Raw genomic sequence first — 17,169 nt, forward strand, 5'->3', positions numbered from 1 at the left:
AGAGCCTGCAGGAGCCTCCAACCCGGGAACGGCCACGCCAGCTCATACACCATTACAATCTGGCCCCTCTCTCGCTTCTCCCGCTATCATCAGCAACGCAAGTCCCGTTGCCGGTGTCCCGCTCCCGGACATCACAAGCGGAGGGCCGAAACCGCTGCAAGATGCGAGCCAGAACTTCCCAGTTGTCAACATGGGCCACATGGAGTTCCTCATCCGCTTCAAGTTCGAGGAGCATGCGCCTGAGTTGAATGTTGAGCTGCACGAGTTCTCTTCCAACCTTCTATTTAAGTGTGCTTTGAATGCTCCATACCTGATGCACCAAATCCTCGCTGTCTCGGCTCGGCGGTTAGCCGTTCTGGAGCCGCAGAGGGCCGATTACTTCCTCGAGCACGCTATGCAGCTGCAAACCAAAGCCGTTTCTATCTACAATGGAACGGCAGCCAAATCTCAGATCGACCAGACCAACTGCTCCGCCCTCCTGCTCTTCTGCTCCCTGCTTGGTCGACACCTGCTGGCCGATCTTCTGGCAAAGCGGGACGCCGACTTTGCCGATTTTCTAGTCCGGTTCCTCGAGTGCCTTACTATCTCTCGCGGCCTGATGGCTATGTCAGTCTCCGCCTGGGATTTACTGCTTCAGTCAGACATCAGGCACCTTGTTCTCTGGGCGCTTGAGATCGCCCAATCACCTCCACAGGGTCACCACTGCGATGGACTGCGGCGCCTCATAGCCGAATCAAACAATCTAGATGGCCCGTCTAAGGAAGCATGTATGACCGCTATCTCGTGCCTTGAGGTTGGCTTTGATAGCCTAATCGGGAGTGACGCCCGCAACCAGAGATACCTCATGGTCTTCATGTGGTATGATATACCTGATCGTTTCACTTTCTCATAGCTCTCGCTAACAAGTGATGCAGGGCCCCTGCAGTGCCTCAACTATTCACCGACTTACTCTCCCAGCGGCGACCCGAGGCAATCGCCATCATGGGTCACTGGGCGCTTCTCCTCCATTACAGTCGAGCCTTGTGGCATGTTGGCGACTCGGGCTCGCACTTGCTGAATAGCATTTCCCAACACCTCGGACACGACTGGAAACACTGGCTGTCGTGGCCACTTTCGGTCCTCGCTTCCGACCGTGCTCAAAGTACTAGTATATAGATCGACAAGACACGGTTGGGGAAAATCGCTGAAATTGAGCAAGGTGCGCAATCTTGCGAGCCGTGAATCTCGCTCCGCCCAGAAGAATAATATATCCTCGTCGACCGTACCAATCCTGACGAACGGACATGAACTGCGATTTGAAGCATGCCAGCCAGGCAGATGAAGAAGATAAAATCATCGATCTCCGAGTCGAAACTCAATCCTATCCGTATGAATTACCTGCCTCTCAGTCATGTCGATGCCACCGCTCTCAATCACAAGTAGACACCCTTATCCTGCGTCTCACAAAGACTCCCCGCGGGAAGTCTCAGGAAGTGTAGGAACTGCCGGAAGTTGCCCCAACAGGGTTCCAAGCTCCCTCGTGGGGGCGTTCCCGCACGAACCTGTCCAGGCCCGCATGGTTGCTAAGCGACCACGCGACCTTGTCTTTCCTCCGGATTTCCTGGGCACTTCTTCTACTCATGCTCGTTTTGCCTGAGCTCTCCTTCTCCTTGCCCTTTCCCTTCGCTGCACACCTCGGTGTCAGTACTTATGAAGTGCCTTGCACGGATGGGAGGAGAAGGGCTGACTGACAGGATGAATGGGAGGAAGGCGAGTGGGACATGCTGCGTTGTTGCGATGACTGCGCACTGGATCGTGCCGTTGAGAACTTGAAATGGTTCGGTTGTGGATGAATCTAAGCCGACTGGATGGCTGGAAGCTTGGGGTTGATATGTGACGACTAGCGAGGAGAGCACGTCTCTTTATACACAAACCGGAGGACAATGACGTCGATTTCTACTATCCCTCCGTCACGACGCCTGAAGTCCCATCATTCGACCCCCATGGCTTAACCCTTCTCGGCTCAGGGGTAGGGCCTCATCCGGCGGATTGCACCCCCCACGTGTCATGGAGGGATCTTTTGAAGGTCACATCCGGTCTGCCTTGCTTAACTCGACTGACAGCCAGGACCGCATGCCGGACAGGCGGGTCGTATGGCAACTAGTTCTTTACCTGAATATCAGGCATGTTGATGGTCGACAGTTACGGTACATACCCCAAGCCGACTACCCGGCTAGGTCGGTTGAGCTTTGTACGACAGTCGGCAACCTTGTTCGGGTTAGGCTGAGGCACATATTTCCCACTATATTGTACCTATCGTGTCCGTCGACATTCCCGCTCTCCCCTCTCCCTTAGGTTCTGTGTGACTCACAGGCCTGCCAAGTATGAGCGTCATGGCTCCATTCAAGAGGCGAATCTTGACCTTGATCGCTGGCTTCGGCAGATGAAGTGCTTTGATTGCCACTCATCGCCGGGGAGTTGCGAAAAGCAGATACTCATGAAACGCCGAGCACCTAACGTAGCACGAGGCTATCAAGGATGCTCGAGGGATATTACAAGACTTGACTGAGTTGATGTTCGCCTCCTCTACACCTGGAGTGCCGGGGCAGCTCTCTCCAAAGACGCAACCAGGGCAACAGCTCGAACACGGGTGCTTGCAGCACATCGTCCCATTCGGCGGTTGTCATTCCATGCGGTTGAATCTAAGCCATGTGGTCGCCTCATCAGTGTACCGCGAGAAATAAGGGGCTACCGTTCGGCGGGAATGAAGCCGGCCGACCCGATCCCCGGTGCTCTTCCGAATGGCTAGTTGCCGAAAGACTGCTGTTCCTGACGAGCTACTTCGTCCAATTAGAACAGCCGGGCCAGTTACAGGATCGTGAACGCATGGGGTCGTCTCGACGTGAGGCAGCTCGGGACGGATGCTGACGGAAAATATCCCGCGAGCGAGTCTAGGTATTCGCAGTGTTGAACCGGAAACATGCCTACCGGTTAACGGCATCGGATTCGCACTCCGAGTCCGTCAGCCCTCGGGAGCGGCATCCCGACCGTCAATCACCTACAGTAACACGCCAGCCGACACTCAATACACCGATGACATGGGTGAGTTTGACAGAGCTCACCTGTTACACCATGACCAAGCTTATACCGACTGTATGGGTGGCGTCTTCGAGGTTCTTGCTTAACTGTCAGGACGCCAGCTCCAGGTATCATGTCAAAGCCGGTGTACGGTGCACGGCAGAGTTCCACCGACTTCCCATCGGAGAATACGGGGACAGGCGAGGATTGTGCATTGTACAGTACCTCATTCCTCCTGGCGCTTGACAACCGCCAACGCTCGGACGTAACGTCATGCATGTCCCGAAGTTCTGGGAGAACTATGTGGAACCAGTATCACAAATTCACTCGAGGACACTCGGAAGGATATTTGGGCACGGCAACGTTGGGCGAGTGAGTTCATTCCATACCTCTGACGAGCGGATAAGCCCGATTCGTGGAATAAACGTAAGGTATGCTGCCCGAGCGGAGACACCTCGCCTCGTTCGAGACATATATCGAACCCGCGCTTCAGCGCTCAGCATTCCCGCGTCTTCCCGGAGACACACCCGCTGGGGATCCTGAGGACATCGAGTCTGTGACGAACACTGAGCGGGGAGGATCCTGTTTCACGACCCATGACATTGTCCACGTTCCACCACAGAACCGAACCTATGACCGTGGGAAACACGGAAGTGGCCTACATGTACCTGTCTGCAGCTGTCAAAAGCTCCCTACATAAGCCGTCGATCGACACGCCATCCGGGGACCAAGGGGGGACTGGGATCATGAGTTCCGGTATGCAGTTCACGTTAATATACCTCTCGGCCGAGACTTCGCATCACGCGGACAACCAAAAGCAGAGGCCACACCGCAAACCACCACCAGTTGCCTTATCTTGGCAGTGAAGGCGACCAAGCACTGACAAGTCCCAGCCCGGCAGGTCAGGGGGGTTGCCTCACGTCGCCTCGAGTTGCCGACGTTCGCGCTTCAGGATATGCTGTACGAGTCTGACGACCCTACCTACCTTACACTGGGTCTCAGCACACCGCCATTCCGTTCAGGCCGGTCGTCGTGTCAAACAAATTCAATCCCGCGCAATCTCGAGTTACCTTACTTTCATATCTTGCCTCGGGTAGAACCGCAACACCTATCTGATGTCATGTGACGAAGATTACCAGCATCACCACGAGCATCAAATGGCTATTCGAGCCGCGATGTCGCCGGTGAGAGAAGAGCCATTGTACTCGTGCATGCAGGGGCTTTGCCGGAGCATCACGGCGCACGGTTGGCGCCCCTGACATAGACCGATGCGAGCTGAGGTTATACAATCATAACCTCAAGCATCTGCTCTTGGACTCTACTCGTTGTCCTTGTGGGCCTGCTTCATACGCCAATGGATCGAAGACCAGAGTTCAGGGGCTCCAGAGGTCCGTTGTTCATATGATCCCTCTTGAACGGCAGATGACCAGTTTGGACACCGAACCAGCCCCTGAGGGGACGAAGTTACGAACACTGCATGCTTGGCAATTCTCGTCGCTTTCATGAAGAACTGGTGGTGTAGAAGACAGCATCATTGGCGAGACACCACATCGGTTGGTGTTCTGCCACAGTAAAACCCTTCAGTCCTGCTCTTGGAGGTCACTTTTGATACGATGATATCATTGATATGTCTGCCGCCGATCTTGTTAGGCCTCGACTGCTTGTGTTTGCTGCTCTTCCAGTTGAGCTTCACTACCACCATCTAGTGAGGCCTATGTGGGCGTAAAAATGCCGCACTATGTTGACAGCCTCGCCAGTTTCCCAAGACCTCCAGCCATCCCGTCTTCATCCGAGCGAGGCTAGCTGGATCGGGCCGGAGTGCCTGGCGCGTGATCATCACTACATTTCGGCCGAGTCCTTTACACGTCCATTCGGGCAAGCCGGTTCTTAGGTTAATTAATCGACAAACTAACAGATGACCGTCTGTCTGACATCGGTAGGATAGTCAAATGCCTTCTATTGGCTACAATCGGATTCAAAGATTCAATCAATGCTCTTCCTGTAACACAGAAGCGGTGAGATTCCTACATCTCGTGACCGCTACCCTTTGTGAGCGAGTTCTGAGAAGAAGGTAGCCAGCGGATGCTGACGTAGTTCTAGGTACCGATGATGGTCGGAGAAGGGCCTCTTCCACCTCTCAGCGGACTGCACCTTATATTCCCTCCTGTAGAACCTTGATTACCAACTGGCGGGCTAGGGTTGACCGAGAAGGCACGGGAATTCCGTCTGGGACTTGCCGTCGCCATATCGCAACATTGAGCGTCAACTGCCGCATATCGTACGTTCGCGTGGGCCTAGTGCCCTATCAGCACGCCTTCCTCACCGGCTCTGCCGCCAGGTCCTGTGGAAGACCTACAATGGTTCAGCAGCAGTGCGCTGGCCCTTAGAAGCGTTCCATTTGATTTGTTGAGTCTCGCAACCAGGCTAGTTCAACGCGTTTCGGTCGGGTTCAAACTAACGCAGGCTTTTTGCGGTTCAGTAGCAGGCCATGGCCCATCAACGTGCTCGGGAGATTCGGCCAGTGAGCTTCTCTACTGTGGGAGACTGTCACCTTCGTTCTAAAGTACGCACTAGATATGTATATACCCTTTGTAGGGAACCTAGGTAAGGTAGTCTATACCGTTCCAGCACCTAACTTCATTCGCGATGCCGTGTGAGCCTCGTGTATGAGTCTGTTCACCCAGAATACCGCAGGAATCTTATACGCAACGTTTTGGACTTATTTGAGCTGCGTCGAGGCCGCTTTTTACGACTCGCCCGTTGTAATTTCCCAGCATTCCTTATTTAGCGACGCGGCTATTCGGACTCAATCTCCGGATATTGAGACCTCCATCCTTCCCGATTTGGATGGGCGCCGCAGAATCAAGCCACACCAAATTCAACCTGACCTTCGAGTTTCGACCTAGCTCTATCACTACGCACCCATAGCGACGCAATCCTCTCCGGCTATGAATATCTTCATCTTTTTAATACGGCAGTGCTCGCATACAGCCACAGGCACAGGTACCGGTATAGGCATTGGCGTAGTTCCTAGGGCAGGCTCAGCGGCAGGTATAAGGCAAAGTTCGGTTCGAACACTAGGCGCCGTAGCGTTACGCGGCCTAGGAAGGTAAGCGGTCTAGATTTAGCTAGTTCTAGGCTCTCTATAAATCTAATTAGACCTTCGATATGGGGTTTTGCATACGCGGCATTGACTTTCTGGCGATGGGCGAGTAGGTCGGGGAAGTACGTTGCCTGCAAATGTGGTGTGGCTCGACTCTGCGGCTTCCATTCGGATTGGGAAGGATGGGGTTCCTAATATCCAGAGACGGAGTCCGAATAGCCAGGTCGCTTATTTAGGCTTGTTCCTTGAATACGAGGCCGATGTAATCTGCTTTGTTCCTGAGCGTTGCTCCTCACGTTCACAGTCTCATTAGCAGCGCATATTCCTTCAATAATATGGCGATGCGGTGAGCTTCCCATACGGAGTAGTAGTCGATCTTGGTACCGTGTGCTCCGTACGGAGCAATTGTTGAGCCACTTTGCTCCAGGAAATCGGTGGCTAGAACTTCCTGTAATGCGGGGAATTGACAAGCCCCGGACAACAAGCTGATGCCGCTGATGCAGCGGGATCATCGACGTTTTGACGGCTAGAGGAGGATCACTGCACGCCACGCGACCCGAGTGATTGGTGTCCGTGGGTATGGATCCGGAAATGTGGGCCCGATCTCGGTGGATATTTCTGTCTGAGCATCCGGAACGAGCGGATCCGACCGTCAACCATAGTACGTCGAACCAAGCCACAGTGGCGTTCTCGTGTTAGGATAGTTATCTTGGTGATCAGCAGGATCGATTGGCAGGCTAAACTCTCGAGCCGAGACATATTCATCATGTGGCTTCATTATTATTGTCGCCGGCCAGACACGACGGCCAAGGAAAGAAGAGCAAGAAATGCGGATTATTGGCGCATCTGACTTACGAGGCTCGCAGGGTGATCAGCCAATTGAAACGGAGGAACTTTACCAGGTCCGTGCGTGTGGCCTGGTCCATTTGCCCAATCTGGTTCGGCAGCGGGCTTAAATCCCTGCTTTTGGCACGACCCTCCGGTTTCCTCTGCGCCCCGGAATCTCACTCTCAGCTTAACACAGGCGCAACCGTAACCGTCAGGGCTTGTGTCGTTGGACTTGCAGGTCAATCCGTGCTTCTGCTCAGCATTCATCCGTTTTCCTGCTCTATCGTCCGCTTCGTCCGCTCGTTTTCTAGGTCACTTTCCACGCTCGACTCATTCTTGGACCACCGCACTCGCTCCCCTTTTTCTCTTGGAGACCTCCGATTTCGACATTTTGGAAGGGCCAACCGGATTTACACCGAACGCACCAGCCCCGGAACCCACGGAGCCCCTTCATTTTCGGTCTGTTCGCAGAATACGAATGGTGCCGGACACGGCGTCGCGAAATTCAGCGCCAACGAAAGTCTGTAGCCGGACCCCATTCCCCTAACCGACCGCGATACCTACTTGGGGTCTAGAGCTGGCCAGGGACAAAGAGCAGCGGCAACTTGATCCCCTCTTTGCTGACGTCAACGTTGAAGAGTCAGTACGAGGCCATACGGGACTTTGCAAACGCCCGAGTCAACGACCTACTCAATCCAAATTTCGAATCACGAAAAGGAGGAATTTCGCGATTTCTCGTGGCTGCGACATCAACGACGGTTTCGGCTGCTTCATCGCCTTGCTTCCCCGTCTGGATCGACCTTTGACTCCCGCGTTCAAGGTTTCTGCCCCTCAAAGAATCGCCGCTCTGGTTGGACCGGTGGCTGGGTAGCTGGATCGACGGGCAATCGCCAACCTCGCTGACGACCATCGGTGTCATTTGAGTTCAACAGTCTGTCTGACCTGTATTGGAATCCTTGAGTACCTCGCTCGCAGCTGAGTCCCGGCTGCGTAGCGTAGCTTGATTTCTCGTCACGATGGGTATGTCACATGCGCTCAACCCGCAAGCGGTCTTGATCACTTGGGTTTTGCTGTGGATTCGCTTTCCCCATCGACAGAACAACCCGCTGACTTGGTGGTGTCGCAGAAACCACGATCTTCCCTTTGCAAACATTACCCGCCTGTGCCACGGCATGTGGCCCGTTGTACGATGTCAACGGTGCCTGCGTGCCGCCGGCGGTCCCGACAAGTGATGCCGGAACATATGAACGCTGCTTTTGCAGCGACGCGCGGCTCACGGCATTCAGTACTGCCACCGCCGGGGTTTGCGACAACGCCTGTACTGCGGCACCCGCCGATCTGGGCTCGATCCAAAGCTGGTACTCGAGTTTCTGTGGCAGTGTTCAAGCTGCGAACGGTAATACCAAGACGTCTTCGTCGACCTCAACGGCAACGGCAGCGGCGAATAACTCGGGGGGCGGCGGAACTTGGTATGCATACCCCTTATTCCTAGTAACCTTAATCATGTGTGGCCCCTCGGCATACCGTGGGCGGCCGCTGACAGCACGTCGTCCCTCACATATCTGCTTTCGCAATATCTGACTCTGTATCCTACCAGGATCGACAATCACTACCAGTGGGTGATTTTCCTCGTCATTATGGTTGTCGCCATTGTCGGCATCTGGGTCGGCGCCTGCTTCTGGAGGCGCCGCTACCTTCGCAAGAAGGACCGAGCGTACGCCCTCGGCACCAACCTAGCACATACGACCGGCTCCGGCCGGGTAGTGCCCAACGCAGGCGACTCCGGGTCGGTACACGTTCCGCAGGCGGGCATGTTCGAGCCTGCTCCGCTCAGTTCTGCCGGTGTGTACGGCGAGAAACCGCAGAAGGCGAAAAAGAAGTGGATTGTCCGCGAGCGGACATGAGCCGGCACGAAGTCGCCACCACTTTCAACTACTTTTCACATATAGACCCGTATATATCCCCCCTATGCATCGAATGGATTGACAAACCCGCTGCGGCACCCTGCATCGTGCTCTGCCATACCCGTTCGCGGCACACGCACAGTCTCGGTTTCAGCATTCCAACTACACACTCCTGTGTAACCACCTCGGTATACTCGTTCCCTTCTCCTTTGCAGACTGAATGAGTGGGGGCTTAAAGACGGGGAAATGACATGCTTTGGTATTGGCGTTGGGTTTGGGACCGGCGTTTCGGGGGACGAGGGTTGTCGACAGACACTGTTTGTTCTGCATTGCTCTTGTGCTTCCAGAAAAAGTCCTCTGGGGAGAGAGGCCGACTGCGACATGGCATGTTTCATATCTGATATACATTATTAAACGCCTTTCGCGCCTCCTTTCGGACAATAGACCCTTCTGCAGGATTCAGATTTTAATATGTTGTGTAACTCATCGACGAGCTCAGACGGCGTAGAGATTGGTTTGTGTGCTTTAGTGGCAGCCGCTCTGTGGATAATGAGATACTACTCTGTGCAACAACAACAACCCAGACTAATCCCCTTGTGGTGTAGTTGGCTATCACGTTCGGCTGTAAATGACGTTTATTGATACCGAAAGGTCACCGGCTCGATTCCGGTCGAGGGGACATCATTTTTCCATTATTTTACTTCTTTCCTATCTCTTTTAAGTGTCAACCCGATGTTGTGCTTTTTTGCAAGAGCAAGACCGTATACGGTTTCCTGGCTCTCAGTATCTTACGGTCCTTCACCTGTTCTGCATAATGGACACTAGGCGGACATCCCGGTAGATCAACGAGAACTTGAATGAAAGCCAACGGGATCAATAATGGGCTGCAAGGATTGCCAATATGCCGTTTTCACCAATACGCTGACAACGTAAGTTTAGTGTCAGCTGCCACCATTCCTGTCTGCGGTGGCTGTAATAGTTACGGTGTACAATCATATAGTGCATACATATTACTACAGACCAAGAATCCTTTACTTCCAACACACCGTGACTCTATCAGACGGATCCCTGAGTACTATCAATTTTCTCGAGAAATTGTTGTTGTTGGGCTAACCACTTGCCGACAACTCATACACCTCTTCTATTACATCATGACTATGGGAACTTAGTTGGACAACACGGCTCTCCGACAACGGCTTTAGCTAAGAGGCATGCATACCGATCACAACTCAGCTAACCACACCTCCAGACTGTCTCCTTCCTGTAACGAATGACCAGGTACTCATTTCCCCATGTTGACCGCACATGCCTTAGGTAACCGTAGGTAGGTAGGTAACGTTGTGCCAATACACGGTAGGTAATGTAATGTTCTAGAGGTCATGTTTTTATGTATGCTCTTGAAACCATACTAGTATTAGTTAATCATGCCCAAGCCTGCTTGCAACGCAAACAAACAATCTCTTTCTTTCTCTTCCCAGGAAACGCCTGAACGCCTGCAATTTATTCACCCCCACTTCATCGCCATAACACTCACAGCCCGTGCAGCCCGTGTGCGTCTCCTCATCTCTACCTTAAAGGCAAATTCCGCGCCTCCAGCTTAGCCTGCTCCTCCGCCGCATCCATGTACAGATCGATTAGACAGCCCGCAGACCAAGCTTGTGAGGGCGACTGTTTTGTTGTCATTTGGTCAGCAAACCCGTAACCCGGAGCAGGGAATCCTCAACCGCAACGCCACCGTCAAAAGCGGGAAAAATAAACGACGAAAGAACTTACGGAATCAGGACACTCCTCCCCATCCTTCTGCGTTAGCTCAGTCAGACCTGCCCAGGGACTGCGCTCAATCATCTCCTTGCACTTGATCAACCTTCTAGTGACCTGCTGGAACGCTTCGGTGCGGCCCTGAGCATCATCAGGCTTTCTCCGCTTCAGATCAAACTTGAGCAGCGCGCGCAGGAAGAACCCCGTAGGCCACAGCCATTCGGGGCCCTGGTGGTAGTTGCGCCCTTTGCTGGTCGCAAAGTCCTCGCTGTCCTCGCTGTTGCGGTAGTACGGCCTATAATTCAGGTCGCTCGGGTCGAGCGTGGCCATGCCCGTGGGCCCGCGTAGGGCCGTGTCGGCGACGCACAGCGCGTGCATTGCATGCGGCGGGTCAAAGAGCTCCGGCGCGACCGTCATGGCGATGGGGAAGTTGGGCCGCAGTTGGTAGTCCTCGTATTCTTTGCCCGAGCGGTACAGGTCTTTGTAGATGCCCCGGCGGTTGACCACAGCCGGGTTCACGTCGTATTGCGAGTCGTCGGCAGGGGAGAGGGGAACGAAGTAGCAGCGCTCAAAGTTATCTTTGATGAGGCTGGCCCAGGCTCGGAAGCTGATTTCCGAGCCGTCGGCCTTGCGGACGACTGCGGGTCCGAACTGGCCCTGCTCGGCCAGGGTCGCCACCCAGTTGAGGGCGCTGTACAGCAGACCGGTGATCTCGACGGCGGCACCGTCGCGAGGGGTGCCAGGAACACCCTTCGAACCGGCACGCTCGCTCTCGCCCATCTTGTCCATCCAGGTCCCGCAGTTGTGCTGGTTCCCACCGAAGACAAAGCCGTTGCTCCAGTCGACCTTGATCTCCTGGTTGAAGCCCTCGTCGCGCATCTGCATGTCGAGTTCAGGGCCGGCGTTCGCCTCCCGGAACTTCATCCCCTCGGCATGGCGCTGGAAGATCTCCAGCATGATTTCCCGGATGCTGCTCTCCTTGCTGTACGCCCGGGGGTCGTCCGTGGGGAACCAGGTGTCGTCGTACGGCAGGAACCGTCTCTTCACTTTCTCGTCTAGGAGGGACAGCCCGTCGGGCGCCATCCGGGTGTAATCCTGAACGCACTGTAGGAAGAACCAGACCGAGTCTCTGGCATTGTACCGCGGGGTGTTGCCGCTCCCGAGCAGGTTCGGGATCATGCCGTGCTTGAGGACGCTGGCGAAGGCGTGGATGTGCTCCTTTGCTTCGTCGAAGCGGCCCGTGCCGAGGTACAGACCGCGAAGAGAAATGAAGACATCGCGACCCCAGCAGCGCGCCCACTCGACGGCGAAGTGAGGCAGGCCGGCGGCGAGTGACGGGACCAGGCGGTCAGGGTAGAGGGAGGCAGACTTGACCAGCCCTGTCTGTTGGACGCTAACCATGGCCAGGCTCTGCAAGAACCATTGTCCGTTGCGGATGTTGTTGTTCATGAGAGAAATGGCCCTCTCGCTGGCGGCCATGTAGGCAGTCCGAAGCACCAGGCCAAAGTACCGAGGGAGCAAGAAGCTGGGGATGCTGCGGATTGCATCGAACCGGCCCCTCATCCAGGCTGCAGGCTTCGCGAGCCGGCTGTAGAGGGGTTGCTGGGAGGCACGCTCTAGCCTGCCCACGATGTAGTCGAGAGCCCACTGGCCGTCGCGCAGGTTCTGGCAGAGAGGGTGCGCGAGGTTGTTGTCCCTGATGATGTCTTTGAGCACGCTCCACCATCCTTGCAAGCCGGCATAGACGAGCTTCCCGTGGCCTGGGATGTCGTAGACGCCGTCCTGTCCGCCGCTGGAATCACGTTCCTCGGGCTCGCACTTGTACAGTAGGAAGTTCAGGTCGATCAAGTCGAGCTCTTCCATGGCGGCCTTGGCGCCGGACGTGACAAAGGTGTCCAGCCCGCTCGAGTGCTCCGCGGCCGGGATCCAGGTCTCGAACAGAGCGATGCTGCCGGGCGGGAACCTGTCGCGGACAGTGATGATGGTGTCGTCGCCCTTGACCTCCATCCGAATGCCGGGAACGGCAATGAGACGGCTGGGCAGGCCGCGCAGGTGTCTCCTGTCGCTCAACGTCTCCTCGACAGCCTCCTTGCTCGAGTCGACCTCGAGCATCCAGCTGCCAAGATGCTTAGCCTTGGTGCCCGTGAGGCGCACAGGGTTGAAGGCGCCGTTTCCGTTGCCATATCCGGGGAACGCGGTGTGCGCAATCAGGAAGTATCCCTTGCGCGAGCCGGGGTGCACCCGATGGACCGTGACGTACTGGTCCTCGTGATGGACATGCGTCTCGTCGTAACCGTCCATGCCCATCAGCGTGTGGATCTGGTTGAGCAGCTTCTTGACGCCAGCAATGCCGCCTTTCCCTTCGCCGACCCTGACCGGGAACTTGGACGCCTCGGATGTGTAGAGCCGGGTTTCACCGACCAGATCGACCAGCCTTGGGTAGATCTCATCGTATCCCATCACGCTCCCGGTTGCGCTCGCACACATACTGACGAGCGCTGCGTTGGGCAGGGTATCGCGCGCGTCTCTCTTCTGGGCCGGCACTTCATTGTCGTGGGTGCAGTCCATGAAGAGCGCCTGGACAGGGACAGGCTTGATCCGGCGGACGATCTCGCGGGTGTACACGTGCCCGTTTTCGCCATCGTCTCCGTTTTCTCTCGCCACCGGATTCCGCACTTCGGTGCTTGAGATCTCGTCCACCTCGAAGCTGCCGATGGGGCGGCCGCCGTGGCGATGGACTAGACGGCTTAGCTCGCCGGTGCTCCAAGCCTGCATGGCCTCGCGGATCAGCGAGCTGAGGCCGAGCCGCTTCACGAACACGTAGTCCATATCTTCGGAGCCAGTGAAAAGCTCGGCAACCACGTAGAGGTTGGGGCGGACACGGCGGGCCTCGTCGAGGATGTGCTCGGCGACGTGGATGGGCGTCGAGTGGCAGTTGTCGATGCGGAAGCCGGCAAAGTACTTGGCAAGCATGCGGGCATACTTGGTCATGTGGTCCCAGAGCCACGGGCTGTCCTTAGGACTGTCTCCGTAGCGTAGCTTGGTGCAGTCGCCCCAGACTATGACTTCACGACGCAGATAAACTCTCGATTGCGGACCGGCATTGTCGACAAGCGCATTCCCGCCCCAGACCCATCCATTGTTCACCAGGACCAGGTCTTCCTTTTTATGCCTGGCCGTGACCTCATTGCGCGGAAGACGGGTGAAATACGTCTCGATCAGGGGGTTTTCCTGGTTGATGGGTCCCAGCTTCGGCCCGTGGGCATCCAGACGGACGTACTTGATGCGGTTGAAGAGCTGCTGGAGGATCTCAGCCACTTCCGCGTCGTATTCCTCGTAGAATGGCACGTTGACGATCTCGAGCACATTCAGGATGGTGGCTCGAACCGCTGCCTGGTCAGCACTTTCGGCCTTGTCGCCCTCGTATTTTCCGAAGACAGCCGACAAGAGGCCGGCAGCAACGCTGGGGTCGACTCTCCTCCTGAAGCGCTCTCCAAGACGATCCATTCCCCGGAGGCCGTGTTTCACCAACCACTGCGCGTGCGCCTCGGGCGTGGCAGAGTGAAGAGCATCAATGTCGCCGTCGCCAATGGAGCCTTCGGGGAACGAGGCTTTTCCGATGACCCACGACTCAACGGCCGCATCGGCATCGCGGTCGACGTCAGTGACATAATACTCCCAGAGGCGGATCTCTGCGATGACGTCCTTCTTGATCGCGTCCATGATCCTGATGAGATCATCGACTGACTCGAGCTCGGTGGGCAGCCCAAGCTGCTCCAGCTTGGAGCCCAGTTCAAGCAGCTTAGTGTCCAGGAGATAGGCAGACTCCAGCCACGGGGCCGTCGTCAAGTTGTAGCCGGCCTCGGGGTGTTCCTGCAGCCACTGGCTGTTGTTGGCAGTGTGGTTGAGGACAATATCCGTCAGACTGAGCAGCGAGTGGTTCTTCTCTAGGCTCTCCACCATCTTCTGGACGTCCTTCTCGCCCTCGGGGAAGCACGCAGGGTCCCAGCCGAGCTGATCGTACAGGCTGTACGGCGAATTCGACGCGCCCCGGACCTGGAGCGGCGTGAAGTGCACCATGTTGTAGCCGCGGTCGCTGATGCCCCTGAGGTGCCGTTCCCAGTCCTGCGGGTATTTGCCCATGAACTTGCTGATGACGGAGAAGACGGACAGCGCAGGGAGCGGCAGGGGCTGCCCGTCCAGTGTCAGGCGCGGGGCGACGTCTATGTAGTACCATGGTGTTTTCTTGGTCTGGACCTTTGCATCATGGCCGTTCTCGCTCAACTGGCTCGAGAGGTCCGGCAGCTCGGCGTAGGTGGTGTAGAACGCGTAGGCACCAGCCTCGTAGATGGGAACGGAGATCTCAATCGTGCGGTTGAAATCAGGCACGAGCCTGTAACGCAAGTATCAGTGTCTTGTAGTAGCACTCTCCCCTTCCCGTCCTCTCCGCAGAAAGGCAACCTACTTGAACTCGCGAAACCTGTCGCGGCGAAACTCAGCGCCCTGCTCCGGTATGTTGACCCACAGGCTGCCATGGCGGCAGATGCTCGACGTGCCCTCGATAGCGAAGCGTACGGTTATAGGATCGTTGTGTTTCGGCGCGAGGTAGATGTACTCGCCCGCCACCTGGGGCGAACCATCGTCGTTCAGCGGCAGTAGGTAGACCTCGTTGGAAACCATCGTTTTGGGCACCATGTTGGCTGAGGAAGAACGGAGCTCGGGAGAGCTCCAAAGTGGTAGCAAACTTAGGGCAGGTTGGGCTAGATCGATCGCCCCCGTGCTGCGTTGGGTCTCAACGGTGCCGATCAGTCTCCAAGGCACCAGATAAGACACAGGCACAGGCACAGAGATCTGAGGAATCTGGACATCAGGGTACCGCTAGGGAGCTTCGTAGGTAGGAGATGGACGACGCACAGCTGCGGGAGCGAACGGTGGAGTTGGAATAGTGTAGGATTTCCAAGATTTCTAGGAAATGAGGGAGGGCCGGAACGGGAGTACCCAGAACAAGCGCGGAGCTCGGCGACGGGAGACTGCAAACTTGAAGCACGAGAAGGGATTGGTCCTCCCTACCTATTCCAGCGTAGTGTATCGTGTTGTTGGCCAGAGAAGGCAGAAACAAGGCACATTGCCCGACGCCGCCTGCAGGTCTCAAGGATTTGCCCCGGGCGGGAGTTGCTGGACGTTGCAACCGTTGCACGGCGAATTTGGAAGTTTCGGATCAATCGCAGGCTTGCATGGCCTGTCAGTCTGGCAGCCGCGATGTCATCGGCGGGGCACAGAGAGTGGGTATGGCGCCGCCCGGCAAGGCTTGTTGGTTTCAACATCGCGACGGAATCAGCAGTCACACCAGGCCAACTGCTGCGAAGCCAGCGGCGCCTGCCCTGCCATCTCAAACGGTGTAGTTTACACCCTGGCTCGCCATAGTCTCCAAGCAGAAACCAGAGTTCATTTCCAGGTTCCAAATTTGACAACAAGCTGAGAGCTGCAACTGTGGGCCGCTGGCCCACCTTCCCGATTAGGACCAGAATTGTGAGCTTTTGTTGAGTATGGAACTGAGGGCTTCCGCCTCCACGTCGGGATCCCAAAGAGCCACTGCATATACATGGAGAACAAACCGAGCCCTTATTTACAGCATTCGAATATCAAATCACTTGTATTCAAAGTGTGTGCTCAAGGTGACTGTACACTAAATGGCCTCAGCGATACCCCGCCCCCACCTCGCTAATTCATGTCCGATGACATCAGCGCCTAATCCCCACTATGTCTTGGCAGGTCTGTGGTTCGACCAGTCCAGACCGTCGCTTGCGAGAGAGAGATGAGTCCCGGACATTTGTCTGCGAGACGCTGAAATATCGTTCATAACTTCATCCAGTCCTTCCGAATTTCTTTTTATAATGTTGTTATTGTACACTCAGGCTAACTAGCGGTGATGGTATTCGCGGTCTTTCCAGCCACCGTGTGTATGATTGTTTCGTTCGCAGCGGCTCTCTTATGAGCCTCGACAGTTTACGAACACGTAGCCATTTGCTGGCATATGATCATGCAATGCCCTGGTCAGTTGCCCAACAGGTGCATGTGGCTTACAAAGTACGGCCCCGTTTGACAGCACGCTTCCTGAATAAACAGCGACATGAAGTCAAGCAATCCCAACTAAGACGCTGGGAAAGTGAAGCTGAAAGGAAGATAAACGGGAGAGGAAGAAGGAAGGAAAGGTAGACATAGAATACGCAAATGAAAAAGAAGATTAGGCGGTGTTAGCAGCCGCATCCGCATCCGCATCCGCATCCGCATCCGCATCCGCATCCGCTTAGCTGATGGCGACGTTGGTGTACGGCTTATGTTGTCCATGGGATTCAGCACGAGCGTGAAGCTTCGACTGGAAAGCCTCTCGAGTATCAGCAGTCTGATGGGCTTTCCCTTTCTTGAGCTGCCTCCTTTGCCCAGGAAAGGCCGTACTCCAGGGTTCAAGTTGGAACAGCATCAACCGGTACAGAACCTTATTTCTGTATCGTTGCCTCT

General features: G+C 55.6%; 3 protein-coding genes and 1 non-coding gene across 4 annotated transcripts; 3 read left to right on the top strand and 1 right to left on the bottom strand.

Annotated features, from left to right (window-relative positions):
• Positions 1–190: 190 nt before the first annotated feature.
• On the top strand, positions 191–1,155 carry B0T15DRAFT_506468 (uncharacterized protein; the record flags this gene model as incomplete). Its single annotated transcript, XM_062867580.1, has 2 exons — positions 191–858; positions 915–1,155. 2 exons carry the CDS (start codon positions 191–193, stop codon positions 1,153–1,155), a joined length of 909 nt encoding a protein of 302 aa, XP_062725504.1.
• Positions 1,156–7,899: 6,744 nt separating this feature from the next.
• On the top strand, positions 7,900–8,923 carry B0T15DRAFT_12896 (uncharacterized protein). The gene is made up of 3 exons (XM_062861730.1): positions 7,900–8,008; positions 8,115–8,457; positions 8,586–8,923. Exons 1-3 carry the CDS (start codon positions 8,005–8,007, stop codon positions 8,890–8,892), a joined length of 654 nt encoding a protein of 217 aa, XP_062725505.1. The 5' UTR covers positions 7,900–8,004; the 3' UTR covers positions 8,893–8,923.
• A 559-nt stretch (positions 8,924–9,482) lies between these two features.
• On the top strand, positions 9,483–9,571 carry B0T15DRAFT_t4. Its single transcript has one exon. It is a non-coding gene; the product is annotated as a tRNA-Tyr (tRNA).
• Positions 9,572–10,196: 625 nt separating this feature from the next.
• B0T15DRAFT_12916 (glucanotransferase domain of glycogen debranching enzyme-domain-containing protein) lies at positions 10,197–15,483 on the bottom strand. Its single transcript, XM_062861734.1, has 3 exons — positions 15,116–15,483; positions 10,666–15,043; positions 10,197–10,560 (listed from the first exon to the last, which is right to left on the bottom strand). The coding sequence occupies exons 1-3, from the start codon at positions 15,343–15,345 to the stop codon at positions 10,459–10,461; spliced, it is 4,710 nt and encodes a 1,569-aa protein (XP_062725506.1). The 5' UTR covers positions 15,346–15,483; the 3' UTR covers positions 10,197–10,458.
• Positions 15,484–17,169: the final 1,686 nt, after the last annotated feature.

Source organism: Chaetomium strumarium, assembly GCF_033439665.1.
Source record: "Chaetomium strumarium strain CBS 333.67 chromosome Unknown B0T15scaffold_1, whole genome shotgun sequence".
NCBI lineage: Eukaryota > Fungi > Ascomycota > Sordariomycetes > Sordariales > Chaetomiaceae > Chaetomium > Chaetomium strumarium.

Coding starts and splice junctions, on each gene's coding strand:
- B0T15DRAFT_12896 (XM_062861730.1), top strand. Junction 8,458..8,585: donor TCGGGGGGCGGCGGAACTTG/GTATGCATACCC, acceptor GTATCCTACCAG/GATCGACAATCACTACCAGT.
- B0T15DRAFT_12916 (XM_062861734.1), bottom strand. CDS start 15,345: ATGGTGCCCAAAACGATGGTTTCCAACGAGGTCTACCTACTGCCGCTG. Junction 15,044..15,115: donor GACAGGTTTCGCGAGTTCAA/GTAGGTTGCCTT, acceptor CTTGCGTTACAG/GCTCGTGCCTGATTTCAACC. Junction 10,561..10,665: donor GGGAGGAGTGTCCTGATTCC/GTAAGTTCTTTC, acceptor ACAACAAAACAG/TCGCCCTCACAAGCTTGGTC.